The 16,576-nt window shown below is 43.3% G+C and overlaps 1 protein-coding gene across 4 annotated transcripts in view; it reads left to right on the forward strand.

Annotated features, from left to right (window-relative positions):
- BCAS1 (brain enriched myelin associated protein 1) overlaps positions 1–9,630 on the forward strand; it is a 57,538-nt gene extending 47,908 nt beyond the window's left edge. For 2 of the 4 annotated variants that reach the window (XM_053248639.1, XM_053248641.1), the window contains 3 exons: positions 821–874; positions 2,803–3,060; positions 9,473–9,630. In XM_053248639.1, the coding sequence (XP_053104614.1) occupies positions 821–874; positions 2,803–3,060; positions 9,473–9,556 (396 nt within the window). In that variant the 3' untranslated portion in view covers positions 9,557–9,630. The remainder of the gene's footprint in view (positions 1–820; positions 875–2,802; positions 3,061–9,472) is intronic. The other 2 variants (XM_053248638.1, XM_053248642.1) reach the window with 2 other exon arrangements.
- The last annotated feature ends 6,946 nt before the right edge of the window (positions 9,631–16,576 follow it).

Here is a 16,576-nt window from a genome sequence, read left to right on the forward strand (position 1 = left end):
TGTCCACTACCCAGGCATTACATTTGCTCTACTGTGACTTTTCAACAACAACAACACCTCAGACAGAGATGTTTTGCAGACATAATTATTGGCTACCATGGTTAGCACGAACCATGGTGTGCCCCTAGTCCAACATTTGCCTCAAATGCTGGGTGAGGAGTGCACCCAGGTCTCCTCACTGAGGCACTAACATTGGTGGAAACATGAAGGGCTGCAGGGTTGAATGGAATTTGCATATATGGCCCTTAACCAAGATATCACTTGTTCACCAGCATATGCAACAAAGGAGGAATATTCTAGAGGTCTCATTAGGGGAATTCAGTGCTCATTCAAACTCTAGAAACTGGCTGTTATGAAACCAGAGACTACACCCTAGTGGATGGCATCCAGGCAAATTAAGATTAGATTTTTTTAAAAACCCAATAAAACTAAGTATTTTATGCTAAGCCATAGCTTCCCCATGAACACTGAAAATAAATATCACAACCTCTCAGCCACCTTTTAAAAATGAGTTTGCTTCCAGATATTTAACTTGGGCATGTTATCCCAGACATATGATGATATGACAGGAGGGAATAATTAATTACACCTTGTATTAGTTCATTACACCTCATAAGCCGGAACTGCAGGAATACTAACAGTACCATTTGATTTCTCCTTCTTTTAAAACCTGCATCATTGTCAATCCTTTTAAACCTTGAACCTTGTCTGTATCTTTGTATTTTTCCTCTTCTTTTACTGTAGTGAACTGTCTTGTAATAGTTTTTGCTTTGCAAGAAATAAAATCAACCATATTTTCTCAATTCACAATTCCATGCAGAATTTTCTATGGCGTTGGACTTCCTTAACCAAATCATGGCTTGTCAATCTTATGGTGGAGTATTGCAATTTTACATAGGGGAAATTTGTTCTGATAACATTTCTTTTCTGTAGCATGGCATTATTGATCTATTGTTTAAATATTTCTGGTGTCTTTCCCCCCACTCTCTTTGGACTCTATGCTTTACAGCTTGGGATGATCATATGTCCCCAAAGTTACTGCTCTGTTATAGTGATGTTATTGCATGCATGCCTGTGAAAAATTTCTGTCCCAAGGGCTGTGTCCAGATGGCAGTTTTCTGGGCTCCAGATTGGGCCTTGTAACATAAAATGTGAAGTGTGGGGAGTGTCCCATGGAGATCTATTTCTGCTCAGGAAACCCTGGTGCTCACTACAAGGAATCAACAGTGCCAAAAGCACAATGTTCATTCCTTTCTGCTCCCTACCAACTGTGTGGTTCAATGGGTGATAAGCATTGGCTGATGTCCACCACTTGATTCAAATCTTGAGTCTGCAAAACTTTGGCGCTCCAGCTTCATCTTTCTTTTTTCTTTTGGACTGTAACTCCCATAATCCCCAGCCCCAGTGGCCAATAGTCAGAGATGATGGGAGTTCTAGTCCAGCGTCTGCAGGTGGGCTAGAGGTGTGCAGCCCTGCTTTAAATAGTTCTTGCATGGCTGAGACAATGTATGTGGAATGCTCTGAACACTCCAAAATGTGATATAAATGCTAAGTATTATTAGGGAGTGCTGAAATGGCACACCTACATGCCAAAATCAGAGCCATCTGGACATGCCCTGTGTCTCTTTTCTTATCATGCATGAAGAAACATAAAAATACAGAAATGTGTCAAAAGAAATGCTTTGCAGAAAACCACATGTACAGTTTTCGTTCACATAAGTAACCCCACAAATTGTAAGAGGGCCTACTCATGTGAGTGAGGGTGGCAGGCTGGACTCCCTGCTAAGATGCTCTGCAGTCCAATCCCATGCTTGCTTACTTAGAAGTAAGCCCCACTAAATTCGGTCACTGGCACATAGTGTAGAGAAATGCAGACAGTTGACCACCACACGCAGACACTGCTACATGTGTCTAAACTCCGTCCACACTGTTGTGGCATAGCCCAGTTGCGCTGCACGTTAAAGTTGTGCAAGCACAATGGTGCAATATTACCGGAAATAACGGACAAAATGTCACACAACTCCACTTACACAACTTTAAACTGTAGTGGAACAGGGCTATTCCACAACAGTGTGGGTGGGATTTTGATACATGGGCATGCCATGGGTAATAGATTCAGACATGTTACCACTTGTTCAATGACAAGGGCATAAGCAGATTTTCAAGTTGATCTTTGATGTACCCACTGGTAAGAGAACATCTCCTACTATAAGGCCATATTTCTACAGAATCCTTAAATATTACAGATTGTATCTGAAACATGCAAAATATGTCAGTAACAGAATCAGCAATGATGTCCAAGAATGCTGATTCCATTGCTGATGCATTTTTATGTTTCATACACTATCTGTAATACTTAGGGATTTTGTAAAAATATGGCTTTGTAGTAGGAGAATTTAAGTTGCCAGTGAGTGTATATAAGATCAGCTTGAAAATGTGCTTATGGCTACAGTCATTGAAAAAGTGGTAACATGCTTGCTTATGTTGTAGTTGACCCACAAAGACATTAGCATTGATAACATGCCTGATTCCGGTACCCTTGGAATTGTCCACATGCCGCAGCGTGGGTGGTGCTCAACCTCCTGTGTTTTGCTGTGCTGTACATCAGCTACTGGGACTTACTCCTAAGTACGTATGCACCGGATTGCAGCCTTACAGGCATTGGGTGAAGGATTTTCCACCTTGTTGCTGTTGGGGTGCGGGGGTGGGCTTTAATTTGTCTAAACTGGGGAGCCTCCTGCCGAATCAAATGCATTTCTTTCTTAAAATGAAAAAAAGTAACTGCTGTTTAAACTGCTTTAGACACTGGACTTCACAGACAGGCCCTTAACCCAAGCCGAGAGCAGAGAATCTGTGGGCGAGAGGAGTAAAGAGGGCTCAACTGAGAAGCTGAACAAGCAGAAAGAAAACAAGCAGGAAGTCAGCAAAGACCAGCAAGAATCCCAGGAACAAGAAACAGTGGAGACAGATTCCCTTCAGAATGGAGGGGACGCAGCGAAGGAAAACACTCCCAAGAGGGTTGAGAAGAAACAGTCTTTCGGCGGGTTTTTTAAGGGCCTTGTACGTTATCTTTCATCTCTCTTTCATGATCCGCATGTAGTCACCATCCCTGGAAGCTTTCTTGTGTGGGTAGATGTGGGCTTGGCTTAGCCTTGGGACTGAGTAGATTCCCTCACTTCTGTTATAGTTCCAACCAGTGTCCCTCTAACAGGGATTCCCAGATGTTGTTGACTACAGCTCCCATAATCCCCAGCCAAAGGCCATTGCAGCTGGGGATGCTGGCAGTTGTAGTGAACAACATCTGGGAATCCTTGTTAGAGTGAACACTGGTTCCAACATTTCCAAACTTTAGTCCCATTCTGTTTCAATTCCAGTAGGAATTCAAAATTTTGGGGAGTCAGTAACAGATATTGGACAACATCCACACAAATGCTGCACACATTCAGCCCAAAAAGCATATAATGCTTTTATATGCTATATCCTAGGATGGCCAAATTTTATTGTCAATGTTGTTGCTGTTGTTATAGATATCGTCGCAAAATATAGGCTGTTCCCAGTAAAGCTGCTTTTTGTAATTGGCTGATTGTGATTTCTGGGGCCCTATGGTGTTGAGGTGCTCTTTAAGGTCTTTTGGAACTGCACCCAGGGCGCCAATTACCACTGGGATTATTTTGGTCTTTTTCTGCCACAGCCTTTCAATTTCAATTTATAGATCTTTGTATTTGGTGATTTTTTCCTATTTCTTTTTCTTCTATTCTGCTATCCCCTGGTATTGCTATGTCGATTATTTTAACTTGTTTTTCTTTCTTCTCGACTACAGTTATATCTGGTGTATTGTGTGGCAGATGTTTGTCTGTTTGTAGTCGGAAGTCCCATAATATTTTTACATCTTCATTTTCTTCAACTTTTTCAATGTTATGGTCCCACCAATTCTTGGCTACAGGTAGCTTGTATTTTTTGCAGATGTTCCAGTGTATCATCCCTGCTACCTTGTCATGCCTTTGTTTGTAGTCAGTCTATGCGATCTTTTTACAACAGCTGATTAGGTGGTCCACAGTTTCATCTGCTTCTTTACAAAGGCGGCACTTGCTGTTTGTTGTGGATTTTTCTACTTTGGCTCTTATTGCATTTGTTCTTAGTGCCTGTTCTTGTGCAGCCAGTATTAAACCTTCTGTTTCTTTCTTCAGGTTGCCATTCTTAAGCCATTGCCAGGTCTTGGTGATGTCTGATTTTCCGCTTATGTTGTGCAAATATTGACCATGCAGGGGCTTATTTTTCCATTTTTCTGCTCAGTTCTTGACTTGTTCTTTCTTGTAGGCCTGCTTTGTTTCATTGGTGTTGAATAGCTGCAGGGCTACCTCTGAAGCATTAGCATGTGCACTTTTTGCTGAACTCCCCTTCCCTGGAAGTGCTCTGGGCAATGCACAAAATGTCCCTGGGGGTCACACAGTCTGCAAGGTCATGTTTGTGTGTTGCATAGAGCACTTTTGGAGGAAACAGAGATCAGCAAAAATTGCGCTCCCCACACACAAGCACCTGCACTGCTGAAGAGGAATGCACCCACTCTGTTTGTGCTCCTTTTGGCTGCACATGCACAGCTTTAGTTGGGAAGTCAGGCAACCTAACTTTTTGCCCAGTTATTTTCATCTAGCATTTTCACAGCTAAAATAACTGAAGAACCAACTTAACTCCAAATTTCAACCAAACTCAAGGTTCAGAAGTTGGTGTCACATCCACAAATACAGTACCACATTAGCTGCAACTATTATTTATCTGCAGCTGAAGGTGACGGTGTTCCTGAGCACTGACAGAAAGCCCTTCCCTTGCTGTCAAGGGCTGATTTTTTTTTTTTTTTACCCTTAGTCACACCCTGCTATGGATGCTTGATTACAAAATACCTGGGCATCAGATCAACTGGGAAAGTTGGCATGCTTGTAAAATTTGGCACATGTGCCATCAGAAAAACATGGAGAAGAACATTTTACATGTGCATTCTCTTCATACATGATGAGGTTTGCATGATTTAAAGTTGGGTATCCATAATAGAATTCAAATTGCAATGTGAGAATTGACTCTGACTCGCCTCAGCACTTGAGGCCTTGAGTTTTAGGACCTCACCTTTCAAATGTGAAGCACTGAATAGCCTCCCATACAGAAAACCTTTCACTTGAGGGTGACATGTCATGACAGTCTATTTTTATGAGGGAAAACTCTTTCTAATCAGGGCACTGCTTCAGGTATGTTGATCCAAAAATGCTCAATGTTCAGCCCAAAGCTATGAACAGAAAATGCTTTGCAAACAGGACTGGATTTTATTGTATTTTATCATTTGGAAAATTGTTATCCACAGTTGTCTTTTCCCCTTACAGCCTCATTGTTTTACCTTTCCTAAAACAATGTTGTAGGGCAAAAAGCATGAGATTGTCTTGAGCACTGAACTGTGATTATGAATAGATAGGCTAGGCAACATTCATTTCACACATACAATCTGTGTATGCGTATACGAGCCCCATTCAGACCTTATGGTGTACTTAGACTCAGATGTCTGTACACATGCACATGTTTTGTGTGAATGTTTATACCTGTGTTCATTTAAAAAACGAGTCACTCAAATGCAGGGTACAGATGGGAAGTGTACTGCTATACCTGCATTCAGCATCTGAATAATTGTACAATGTATGCAGATCTGTACCTGTGTATACAGATTGTATGAGTAATAGTGCATAACATGACTAGACCTGAGGTTATGGACACAGTGAGGCAGTTCCCACAATCAGTGGAAGCCGCCTGGGGAAGGTGAGCGGGGTGAGCGGGCTCAACCCGCTCTCCCCACACACGAGCAGGAAGTCTGCTCCAGGCGGCCGAAGCGGCCACCCACACAACTGCCGGCTCCGTTACGGAGCAGGCGGGGGCTGGGACGATCGGGGGCTACGCACCCCCAGAAGCTCCAGCATGCCCTGCGTGAGCGTGCAGGGCATGCTGGGGAGACCCCCGAGCTGGGAGGCTGCTTTTAAGCCTCCCGCTTGGGGGTCTACTCATGAGTTCCCACGGTGTGGAGCCATGCCAGGTACAGATAGGGAGTACAATACCATATGTAAGTTTAAATAATAAACATGTGCCAAACACACATAATAGCGTGTGGAACATAATGAGGCTATTCCCACAATCAGCCGATATCAGGCCAGGGGAGCCGAGCCCGATTTCATCTGATCATGGGAGCCACTGGGCTCGCAGGCGAGGCCGGTTGCCACCCGGCGGTTAACCCGCCAAACAACCCCTCCCCTTAAACTGAGTCAGCGGAGTGAGCGCTCCATCAACCCGGGTTTTTTAATCGTGAGTAGCCGCGATGTGGCTCCGCGGCGTGACTCAGCGGCATGGCTACTCACGAGTAGACCCCCGGAGGGAAGGTGAAAAGCCACCTCCCAGCTCCAGGGGTCTCCCCAGTATGCCTTGCGTGCTTGCGCAGGGCATACTGGAGCTTCCAGGGGGCATGCAGCCCCCAAACTCTCCAACCCCCGCTGGCTCTGTCAGCCAATCCATTCGCCCAGGGCTCCCGCCTTGCTTGTGTGCCAGAAGAGCGGGCTTAGCTCATTCTCCCTGCAAACCCGGCAAAAGTGTGAAAACCTATATGGTCGTGGAGATCTGTACGTGTGTGAAGTGTACAGACTGTATACGTGATGAACATTAAGGCTCACAGACCATTCAGCGAGTTGCCTATCTAAGCGACAGCCATGCTCGCTGCTTCTGAGCCCCTTTAAAACCACCAGGTGTGACTTGCAAAGGCAGGGAGGCTCCGACTAAGGACTGTGTCCTCAACTCCTGCTTCTCCCATCAGGAATAATGGGGGTAGCAGCAGGAATGCAATGAAGCACTCCTTAGTAGGCACAGTGTCTCCCGGCTTTACTGGCAGGGTCTACAGTACCACGGAAGCAGAGGGCACGCTTGTTGCTTAGACCGGCAGTTCACTGCACAATGTGTGAACAGGGCTTGACTTTCTGCGTTCACTTCATGGTCTCAGAGCAGCCTGGACATGGAAACAAATCTCATTCCTGACGGGAAAGTTCCCATCTTGTTATGCTGAATGCTCGTGCCTGATGGCAGATTGAACATCTGCATTCCTTTTAAACAACTGTATTAGACCAGAACAACTTGTCATTTCAGTTACTCTGCTCCTCTGTAGATACTCATGTAATTGTGTTTTGGAACAGCCATGTTTGTTGTTGTTGATCACAAGACCTTAAAGGTTATGGTAAACACTGATAAATATGACACTCTTCTTTACATTGAGATTCTTTTAAAATGTGGTAGTCATGAAGATCTAGCAGAAGTGAACATGAGTGGATAATGTTAATTGTAAATAATGCACTTAGCAAGTCAGAGTGGGGATTATTTAGCATGATTTTGCTTCTTGTTGGCAGTGCTATGGAGATGTACAAAACACTGGGCAAGTTCAGACATCACATGGAACCATGGTCTATTTAGTCTAACTGTGATTAAATTGTATATCTCATGCCAGCAAACAAACCATGGTTTATTTCAGGCAGTCAAACCACAATCTGAACCCAAGGATTGAAGCTGGTTTGTTTATCCTAATGACAGTTTTACACAATACGTCTGAATTATGGTTTTAATCTTTGTTTGTTTCAGTAATTCCATCCTTGCAGGGCTCTCTCATAGAGAGAGGCAAGCTTAGATCATGCGAGGTAAGGAAAAGGGATGGGGTCTAAACAAACATGACATGGTGAAACAAACCAAAATTTGATAATTGTCTATTTTGCTGATCCAGGTTTGTTAAATAAACCTTGGTTAAAATAAACCATGGTTCCACATGTGTCTGAACCTGCCCAGTAAATTCTTATCATTCCATTTGGACTAGCAATATTGTCCTGAGTTTTCAAAGACAGCAGCAGCTGACAATCTGGCTGGAGGTTTTCTTTCAGAGGGCTTGATAAAGCCGCCATTGTCTGTAACTTGCTTCAAAAACCTATGAGACCTGTTTAACAAGAGATGGTAGTGGGACCACAGAAATGATGGTTGACATCCTGACTAATGAAGCATGTGTGCAGCAAAGGAATCACATGTGCAGTGTGCTGCACTCCCGGCTAAAGGAGCATGGGTGCTCATGTAGGGGCAGGGGGCGGGATTTTCCCTCTAAAGCACCCTGTGAGGCTGTTCTCACAAGCTAGGCTAGCCTGGGCTAGGCTGCTCGTGTGGAGTGCTGGGATATGCATGGATCCCAGCACTCCTGCCAAGCCTAACCCTGCTCCCACTCCCAACTCTTAGCAGAGGTTAGTGAGGGATAGTGAGTGTTCTTGAGCTGCATGTAGCTTGAGGAGACACAGAGACGTCTGCCTAGAGTGTCCATCTGAACGGGGGATACTGTCAATGCACCACATTCATGGCACAGTGCATTGTGGGATATGTGGAGGCTAGCATTAGTCTCCCCCCCTCCCCCCTCTGCCTGCCCGGTCATGTGAATAGCCCCTGTGTGTCATCTGAAAGTATGTCCCTGAGGGTCAGTTAGCAAACAAATATTAACAATGCATCAATGGCAAAGTGCCCTGCAGGAACATACTACAGGGACAGACCCTCAGCTTATGTATATATATATATGTATAGGGAGAGAGAGAGAGAGAGAATGTTTCTAGTCCTTATGCCTGCAGCACTATGCTTCAAAGTATACAAGCACTGCCTGATGAAATCCCAAAAGGAGATGCATAAGACTTCCAGGATATTGGGCTCTGGAGCCCTTTAAAGTGCCTTCCTCCTCCCCACCACCAGAATAAATTATGCTAAATTAAATTTGAACACTGTATACAGGTTGCAGAAGGTTGGGGGGTGTTGATACAGAATTTGGCTTACCATAGCACAGAAGAGCGAGGTACACAGCATCCTGGCTGTAGCCTCCTTCATTCGCTGCATTAAGCGGCTTACACACTTGCTAGGAACATAAGCAAAAAATTCCTACATGAGGCCCCAAAATGATTCCCTGAGTATTTTCAGGTATTTTTATACACGTATATATTTCACATATAAGATCTATTTAAGAGAGATCTATTTAAGAGAGCGTCTTCTTCACTATGAGCCCCACCGCCCATTGAGGTCATCTGAGGAGGTCCATATCCAGTTACTACCAACTCGTCTGGTGGCTACACAGAGACGGGCCTTCTCGGTCACTGCCCCAAGATTGTGGAATGCGCTCCCTGCTGAGATATGATCCTCCCCATCTCTGGCAATTAAAAAAAAAAAAAACCACCTGAAAAGCCATCTTTTCGCCCAAGCTTTCCCAGCTTTTTAAAATGGTCTGTTTTTAATTTTATGGCTGTCTTTAAATGGCTGCATTGTTTTATATGTGTTTTAATTGTTTTTATGTTAACCGCCCAGAGATGAAAGTTTGGGCGGTATAGAAGTTTAATAAATCAATAAATAGAATAAAATATTTATTTATTTCTCTTTTTCTCCCTTTACACAGAGTGCCAAACGGATGTCTGATGCTGAAGTGCAAACGGATCCAGTGTCTATTGGGCCTGTGGGGCCTATTGCAAAACCTAAGTAATGCACACTCTGAAGCAACTGAAGAATCATGGATGCCTCGTAATTTCTTTCCTTTGCAGTAAAAAATAACTTTTTTTGGTTCGTTTCTTTCTGTTCACACACACACACACACACACACACACACACACACACACACACCCTCCCTACTCCTGCTGTATATGGCTGTTGCCAAATGAGTGTTCTGCCTAGGGCAAAGACTGATGTACCTTTTGAACCTTACAGAACTTTTTCTTCAAAAGATGAGTCTAATTAACCATCACTGAGAAACAAGGGGCACAGTATTAAGTCTGGAGGCAAGTCAGCGGCAAGGATGGGGTTTAGATTAATAGTAGAGGGAGGATCAAGGGTGGGGAGGGTTTCCACTATAATTATCCAAGTGTGGGGACCCACTATAGCCACCCAAGGCTGCCCTGACCACAGTAAAATGTTTTGTTACAGTCAAAATTCTAAGGTAGGGACTTCTGTCCCTATATCTGGTCCTGGTTTGCCCTTCATAGGAACCTAGGAAGCTGCCTTTTAACGAGTCAGACCATTGGTCCATCTAGCTCAGTATTATCTACACTGGCTAGCAGCCGCTCTTCAAGGTTCCAGGCAGACGTCTTTCCTAGCTGTATGCGGAAATGCCAGGGATCAACCCTGAGATCTCCTGCATGCAAATCAGATGCTCCACCACTGAGCTATCCATGATAGGATACCTTTGCTCCATATCCATTTAGCCCTTCCTGAGCAGAGTGGAGCTCTCTGATTAGAAAGTGTCTGGGCACAGCCATTTGGTGAGGGCTGAGCCAGCCAGGTTGGTCCCTCTTAGATCCAGTTTGGAAAAGAGTCAAGTTCTGAGAGCCTCTTCCTACTCCAACTAGAACAGGGATCTTATTGGGGCCATTAGTACAACTGCCATTCATTAGAGTTTGGCCAACAAGTGTAGTATGCCCAATTTGTATCTTTGTAATTTGTGTAGTATTGATTGACACTTTATATAAAAATCAGATTAGAGCTCCTAAATTTGTGAGGATGAGATATTGTAGCCCAATGTGTGACTGTTTCAAGATCATCATCCTATAGATATAAATGTGCCTTGGCTTGGTGGGTGCATAGCTATCCCACGTTAATAATCTGTACAGTTCATCACATTTTAAAAATCTGGATTAGTTAATCTAGAATAACTATGAAAAGCAGCATTTGTTGAGAAAACAATCAATGTCTTCCTTAACATAGGCAGAGGGCAGTGTAAACTGAGTTGAGAGGCAGGATGGTGTACAAAGCATGAGGTCTGCAACTGTCAACAACACTAAACTGAAGACTCAAATCTGCCCACTTATGAATATGTGAAGCTGCCTTCTAGTGAGTCAAACTACTGGTCGATTCCACCCATTATTGTCTCTTCTGCTTGCAGTTCTCCAAGTTCTCAAGCAGAAGTCTCTCCCACCCTGATATCCCTGATATCCTTTAACTGCATACTGGAGACAGAACCTGAGAAGTTCTGCATGCAAAGTTTATGTTATCTCAACTCTGCTGAGCAGTAGGCTCTTGGTTGGCCTCAGAACACTGGCTGGTTTAGGAATAAAAATTATTTTTGTCAGAGTTGAGAATTTGATAGGAGTACAGAATGATAGTCAGGAGAGACAAAGGCCCATTTACAAGGATATATATGCCTTCTGACATATATCTGTGGTCCAGTGAGACAACATGCTTAACCATAGTTAACACTGGTTGCCTTAAACCTGGTTAAGATTCTTTTCTGTGGACTGGTTCCAACAAACATGGCCTCAACATGCAAAGATGGGTGGGGATGTGTTGAGAGAGTGCCCACCCTGATGTCACTGAAGGACATCCCGACATGCTGTTGAGAGACATGTGGGGATTGTTCATCCAAATGGCCCCTAAAAACATGCACTCCAAAGCCCTGTTTAAACTGGGTTTTTTAGCATATGTTTAGGGGCCATTTGGATGAACAGCCACCACTTGTGACTGAAGGCTGTTCCAACAGTGTGTCACATCCTTCAGTGACGTTGGGATAGGCATGTTCTCATCACATTCCCACCCCTCTTTGCATCTTGGGGCCATGTTTATTTGAACTGGCCCTGTAAACTATGGGCCAGTTCACATGATCAGGAGACTGGTAAACATTAAATCCTAGGTGAGTGCAGTCCACACACTCCCAATTTCTAGTTGTGAGAACCCAGAAATTAACTGTTAGGTTGGCAATGCACCAACCCAACATTTAACTTGGATCATTAATCTTAAATCTGATCTATGGCTATCAATCTTGATTAAATGTCAGATTGGTGCATTGCTACCCCACTTTGACAAAAATTTCTGAGTTCTTGTGACTGGAAATCGGGAGTGCACACACCACACTAATCTAGGATTTAATGTTTACCAGACATTTCTCTGAATGTGTGAACTGGCCCTGTGGTGTCATTGGTGTCAGGAGACTCCAGCAAGATTTACTTGCCACATTTCAAGTGGATTTGCTTGGGGCATATATAGCAATGGCTGATGCAAACTATGGTTGCAAACCATTTCAAACCATAGCTTTATATCTTGTTTTCCAACCAATCCTTGATAATGGCTTAATCAGGTGTAGCACTTAGCAATGGTTAAGAAAAACAAACCATTGTTAAGTGTTATGTCTGCATAGGGCACTGTAGAAAGAAGAAAGTGATTACTCTAACCACCAATATAAGAAAATACTCTTAAGATAAGGAAGGGGTCAGGTTAAAAATAATGGTGATTAAATGCATGTGATGAATGGGATTCAGTTGTGTGGCAGAACTATCAGATAAAAAAGAACAATATAACACTCTAAAGCAGCCATAAAAACCACCTTTTGATAATTTGTACATTGAAAATATTTTTCACAGTTGTTCATGGTTATAAGTACCAAGGTCACTGAATCATCAGCTTTTTAAAGGTATGCTTCGAATTGGTTTTTAAGTTTTTAATATTAATTTATCAGTTTGAAATGTACAGGACTTATAACTCATTTTCATCTTCTTCCTTGATGTAATAAAATGGAGGAAATTAACTTTAAAATGCAAGTAATTAAAGTATTAACAAGAATGTACCACAAGGGGACAGACCTGGTCTCCTTTTTATTACTAACTCAGAAGATGTATTTACTTTTGTGTTATTACTTTTTTCTGTCATTAGGGAAAAACAAACCCTTTGTTTTTCAGACACTTTTCTCCATTTATGTCTGTAAGTGAACCTAATATCTTTTCAGAATCCACCAACTCCTAAGACTGAACACAATTCCACCTGCTTTTTGAAAGTCCTGTGATATGCAAGTCCAACAGCATTTCTAGAGTTTTGAATTATTGTAAGAGTGATAAGAAAAGAATGACAAATATTATAACTTAACTACCACCTGAATTCTAGATGGTTGTATAGATTGATTTCCTTCTGATTCAATAAACATTCCTAAAGAAAATCCATGTGCCTTGTCAGCCTTCTAACTGAAAGCCATAATTCATCATTGCTGTGCTTTAATAATGGGGATGGGTCGGGCAGCTCGCTGCTGAGGCGAGGTGAGGCAAGAGCCTCGAGTGGCACCTGCGCCTTGGGGCTAGGGCTGCCATATGGAAAAGAGGACAGGTCTCTTGTGCCTTTAAGAGATGCACAGAAGAGGGAAGCTCAGCAGGTGCCGTTTGTTGAACAGGGGGAAGAAAAGCAGCAACTGCCTGCTGCCCCCTAGGCTGTTTGCCACCTTCCCCTTCTACCGTTTATTCTCTGAGTGTGTGGTGATGGGGTTTTACAACCCCATTCTGACATGCTCAGAAGGTATGTGGCGGAAGAAGGGAGATGGGGAAAGTGGCGCACGGGTGGAACTGGCCTGGCTTGTGTCTGTGTCAGGGGGCCTGGCCAACATAAGGGGCGTTGCCAGCGCAGCATGGCACCAGCACTGCCAACGACAATGACGAATATTTATATTCTGCTCTTCAACCAAAGTTCTCAACACAGTTTACACAGAAAAATAAATTATACATAAATAAGATGGCTGCCTATCCCCAAAGTGCTCCCAATCTAAAAAGAAACATAAGGCAGACCAGAGACGCTCCTATCCATGGACTTTGTTTAACATCTAAGAAAGCACTTTCTTTGACAAGAACCGTGCGACCTATTACGATCTTCTGGAGAGGTCCGTTTATGCTTGCTGCCGGCGACTCAAGATTGGGCTTTCTCTGTGGTTGCCCTCGGGCTTTGGAATATGCTCCCTGTTGAAATATGAGCATAAAAATATAAGAACAGCTCTGCTGAATCAGGCCCATGGCCCATCTAGTCCAGCATCCTGTTTCACACAGTGGCCCACCAGATGCCACTGGGAGCCTACAGGCAGGAGTTGAGGGCATGCCCTCTCTCCTGATGTTACTGCCCTGCAACTGGTACTCAGAGGCATCCTGCCATTGAGGCTGGAGGTGGCCTATAGCCCTCCGACTAGTAGCCGTTGATAGACTTCTCCTCCATGAAGTTATCCCTATCCCTCTTAAAGCCATCCAGGTTGTTGGCTGTCATCACATCTTGTGGCAGAGAATTCCACAAGTTAATGATGCATTGTTTGAAAAAGTATTACTGTTTGTTGATCTTAAATTTCCTGGCAATAAATTTTAAGGGGTCACCCCTGGTTCTAGTGTTATGTGAGAGGGAGAAGAATTTCTCTTTCCATTTTCTCCACACCCATGCATGATTTTATAGACCTCTATCATGTCTCCCCCACAGTCATCTTTTTTCTAAACTATAAAGCCCCAGGTGTTGTAGTCTTGTCACCTAAGGAAGATGCTCTAGGCCGCTGATCATCTTGGTTGCCCTCTTCTGCACCTTCTCCAGTTCTACAATGTCCTTTTTTAGATGTGGTGACCAGAATTGTGTGCTGTACTCCAAATGTGGCCGCACCATAGTTTTGTATAAGGGCATTATAATATTAGCCATTTTATTTTCAATCCCCTTCCTAATGACCCCTGTCATGGAATTGGCCTTTTTCACAGCTGCCGCACGTTGAGTCGACATTTTCAACGAGCTGTCCACCACGACCCCAAGATCCTTCTCCTTGTCAGTCTCTGACAGCATATTGTGAAAACTCTCCATTTATACCTACTGTCTGTTTCCTGTCCTAAAACCAGTTAGCAATCCACACATGTACTTGTCCCCTTATAGCAATAGCACTAACAATAGCACTTACATTTATATACCGCTCTATAGCCGGAGCTCTCTAAGCGGTTTACAATGATTTAGCATATTGCCCCCAACATTCTGGGTACTCATTTTACCGACCTCGGAAGGATGGAAGGCTGAGTCAACCTTGAGCCCCTGGTCAGGATCGAACTTGTAACCTTCTGGTTACAGGGCGGCAGTTTTACCACTGCGCCACCAGGGGCTCATCCCATGACGGCTTGGTTTTCTCAAGAGTTTTTGATGAGGAATTTTGTTGAAAGCTTTTGGGATGTCCAGGTATACAAGATGCACCTGTTCTCACGGGCTTTTAAGTGGAATTAATGTTAATAATTTGTTTTAACAACTTGTTTTATTGGATTGTTTTTATTGTGTTTTGTGGATTTCAAATCTCTTTTTACTTTTATATATTGTTTTAAATTTTGTACACCACCTAGAGATGTACATATCAGGCAGTATAAAAATATGATTGATAGATAGATAGATAGATAGAGTGAATGATGCTATCCTAGACTCTGTTGTGTTTACCATTCAAACTCAGTAACTGAGGGTGGAAACCACCATTTAACAATCCAGATGATTATCTAATCACATAATAGTAACTAACACACATTTTAAATCCTACAGTATATCTAGTATTTAAATCCTTGGTAGAGAATGCATGTTTTTTCAATTTGGATTATCATTTATACACATGTAGAGGAATCTGATCATATGTTGAAAGTGTTATCTGAACTGGACCATTTTTTTTAAAAAAAATTCTATTATTAATTGTTGGCACTTTTTCAGTCAATAAAATTATCCATTAATCTGACTGATTAATCAACTAAATGTTCCAGCCCCAATAAAATGATTAAGGTGTGTGTGTGTGGATTTAATATATATGCTTTCACAGCTCTGCTGAGGAAAAAGGTGTCTTCCCATTTTTCTACCAAATGCTACACTGGATCTAGGAGTAATTCAAGATTACAGACTTGAGTAACCCCATCAGTTACTGGGGATCCCTCGATGGCTACTAGGTTCCAACATCTGCTAATCATTATCTTAGTGAGCTTTTAAGAGGAAACTGGATGAACTAGATTTTAAAAATTGGATTCTCGTGACTTTTCCTCCAGCTTTTCATGAATTAGCCTGGCAATTCAGAAACCTGAATCCCTCCTCACTTAGTTCATCACGCTCTTGCCTGCCGAAAGTAAGTAGCTGGCAAAGCATTTGTTGGCTTCGAACCCTACCGTGAAGTGAGCTGAGTAAGCATACTGGTTCAGGTGATATTCTGAGCCAGCCCCTTAACTATGTAGAAAGGGCTGTGGGCATGCACATCCTGGCATGCCATTACCAAATCTGGCATCATCTAATCACTTGGAGAGGGAGTGTCATGTGAAGACCCCCTCCATGCGCAGTTTAAATATAAAGTAATATTAAAACCATGCATTGAGGGAGAATTTGGACAAATCACCCGCACCCCCACATGCATGATTAGGTGCCAACCAGCTGTGTGAGGAGGAGGTGTGTACATCCCCAGTCCATTGTGGCTAAAGAAGATGGGAGTTGTAGTTCAACAACATCGGGGAACACAAAGCTCACAACTCATGTGTTGGGGAATGGTGGTTGCGGGGCAGGAGAAAGCAGGGGAACTTACCCCCAATCCTGGGAAAGCTCGGCCTGTGTGTCATGTGCCCCGCCCACTGCTCTGCCTTGTGGCCAATGATGGGCTTAATAGGGACAATTGTAGGCTAAAGTGGCCCCAGCAGGGAAGAGTGTCCAACCGTGGTGATGGGGCCGAGACTTTAAATAGTATGCTGGAACTCTTGTGGGATCTTGGAATGAGACCTCATCTCAGGCCGAGATCTCA

The sequence above is a fragment of the Hemicordylus capensis genome, chromosome 4 (assembly GCF_027244095.1).
Source record: "Hemicordylus capensis ecotype Gifberg chromosome 4, rHemCap1.1.pri, whole genome shotgun sequence".
NCBI lineage: Eukaryota > Metazoa > Chordata > Lepidosauria > Squamata > Cordylidae > Hemicordylus > Hemicordylus capensis.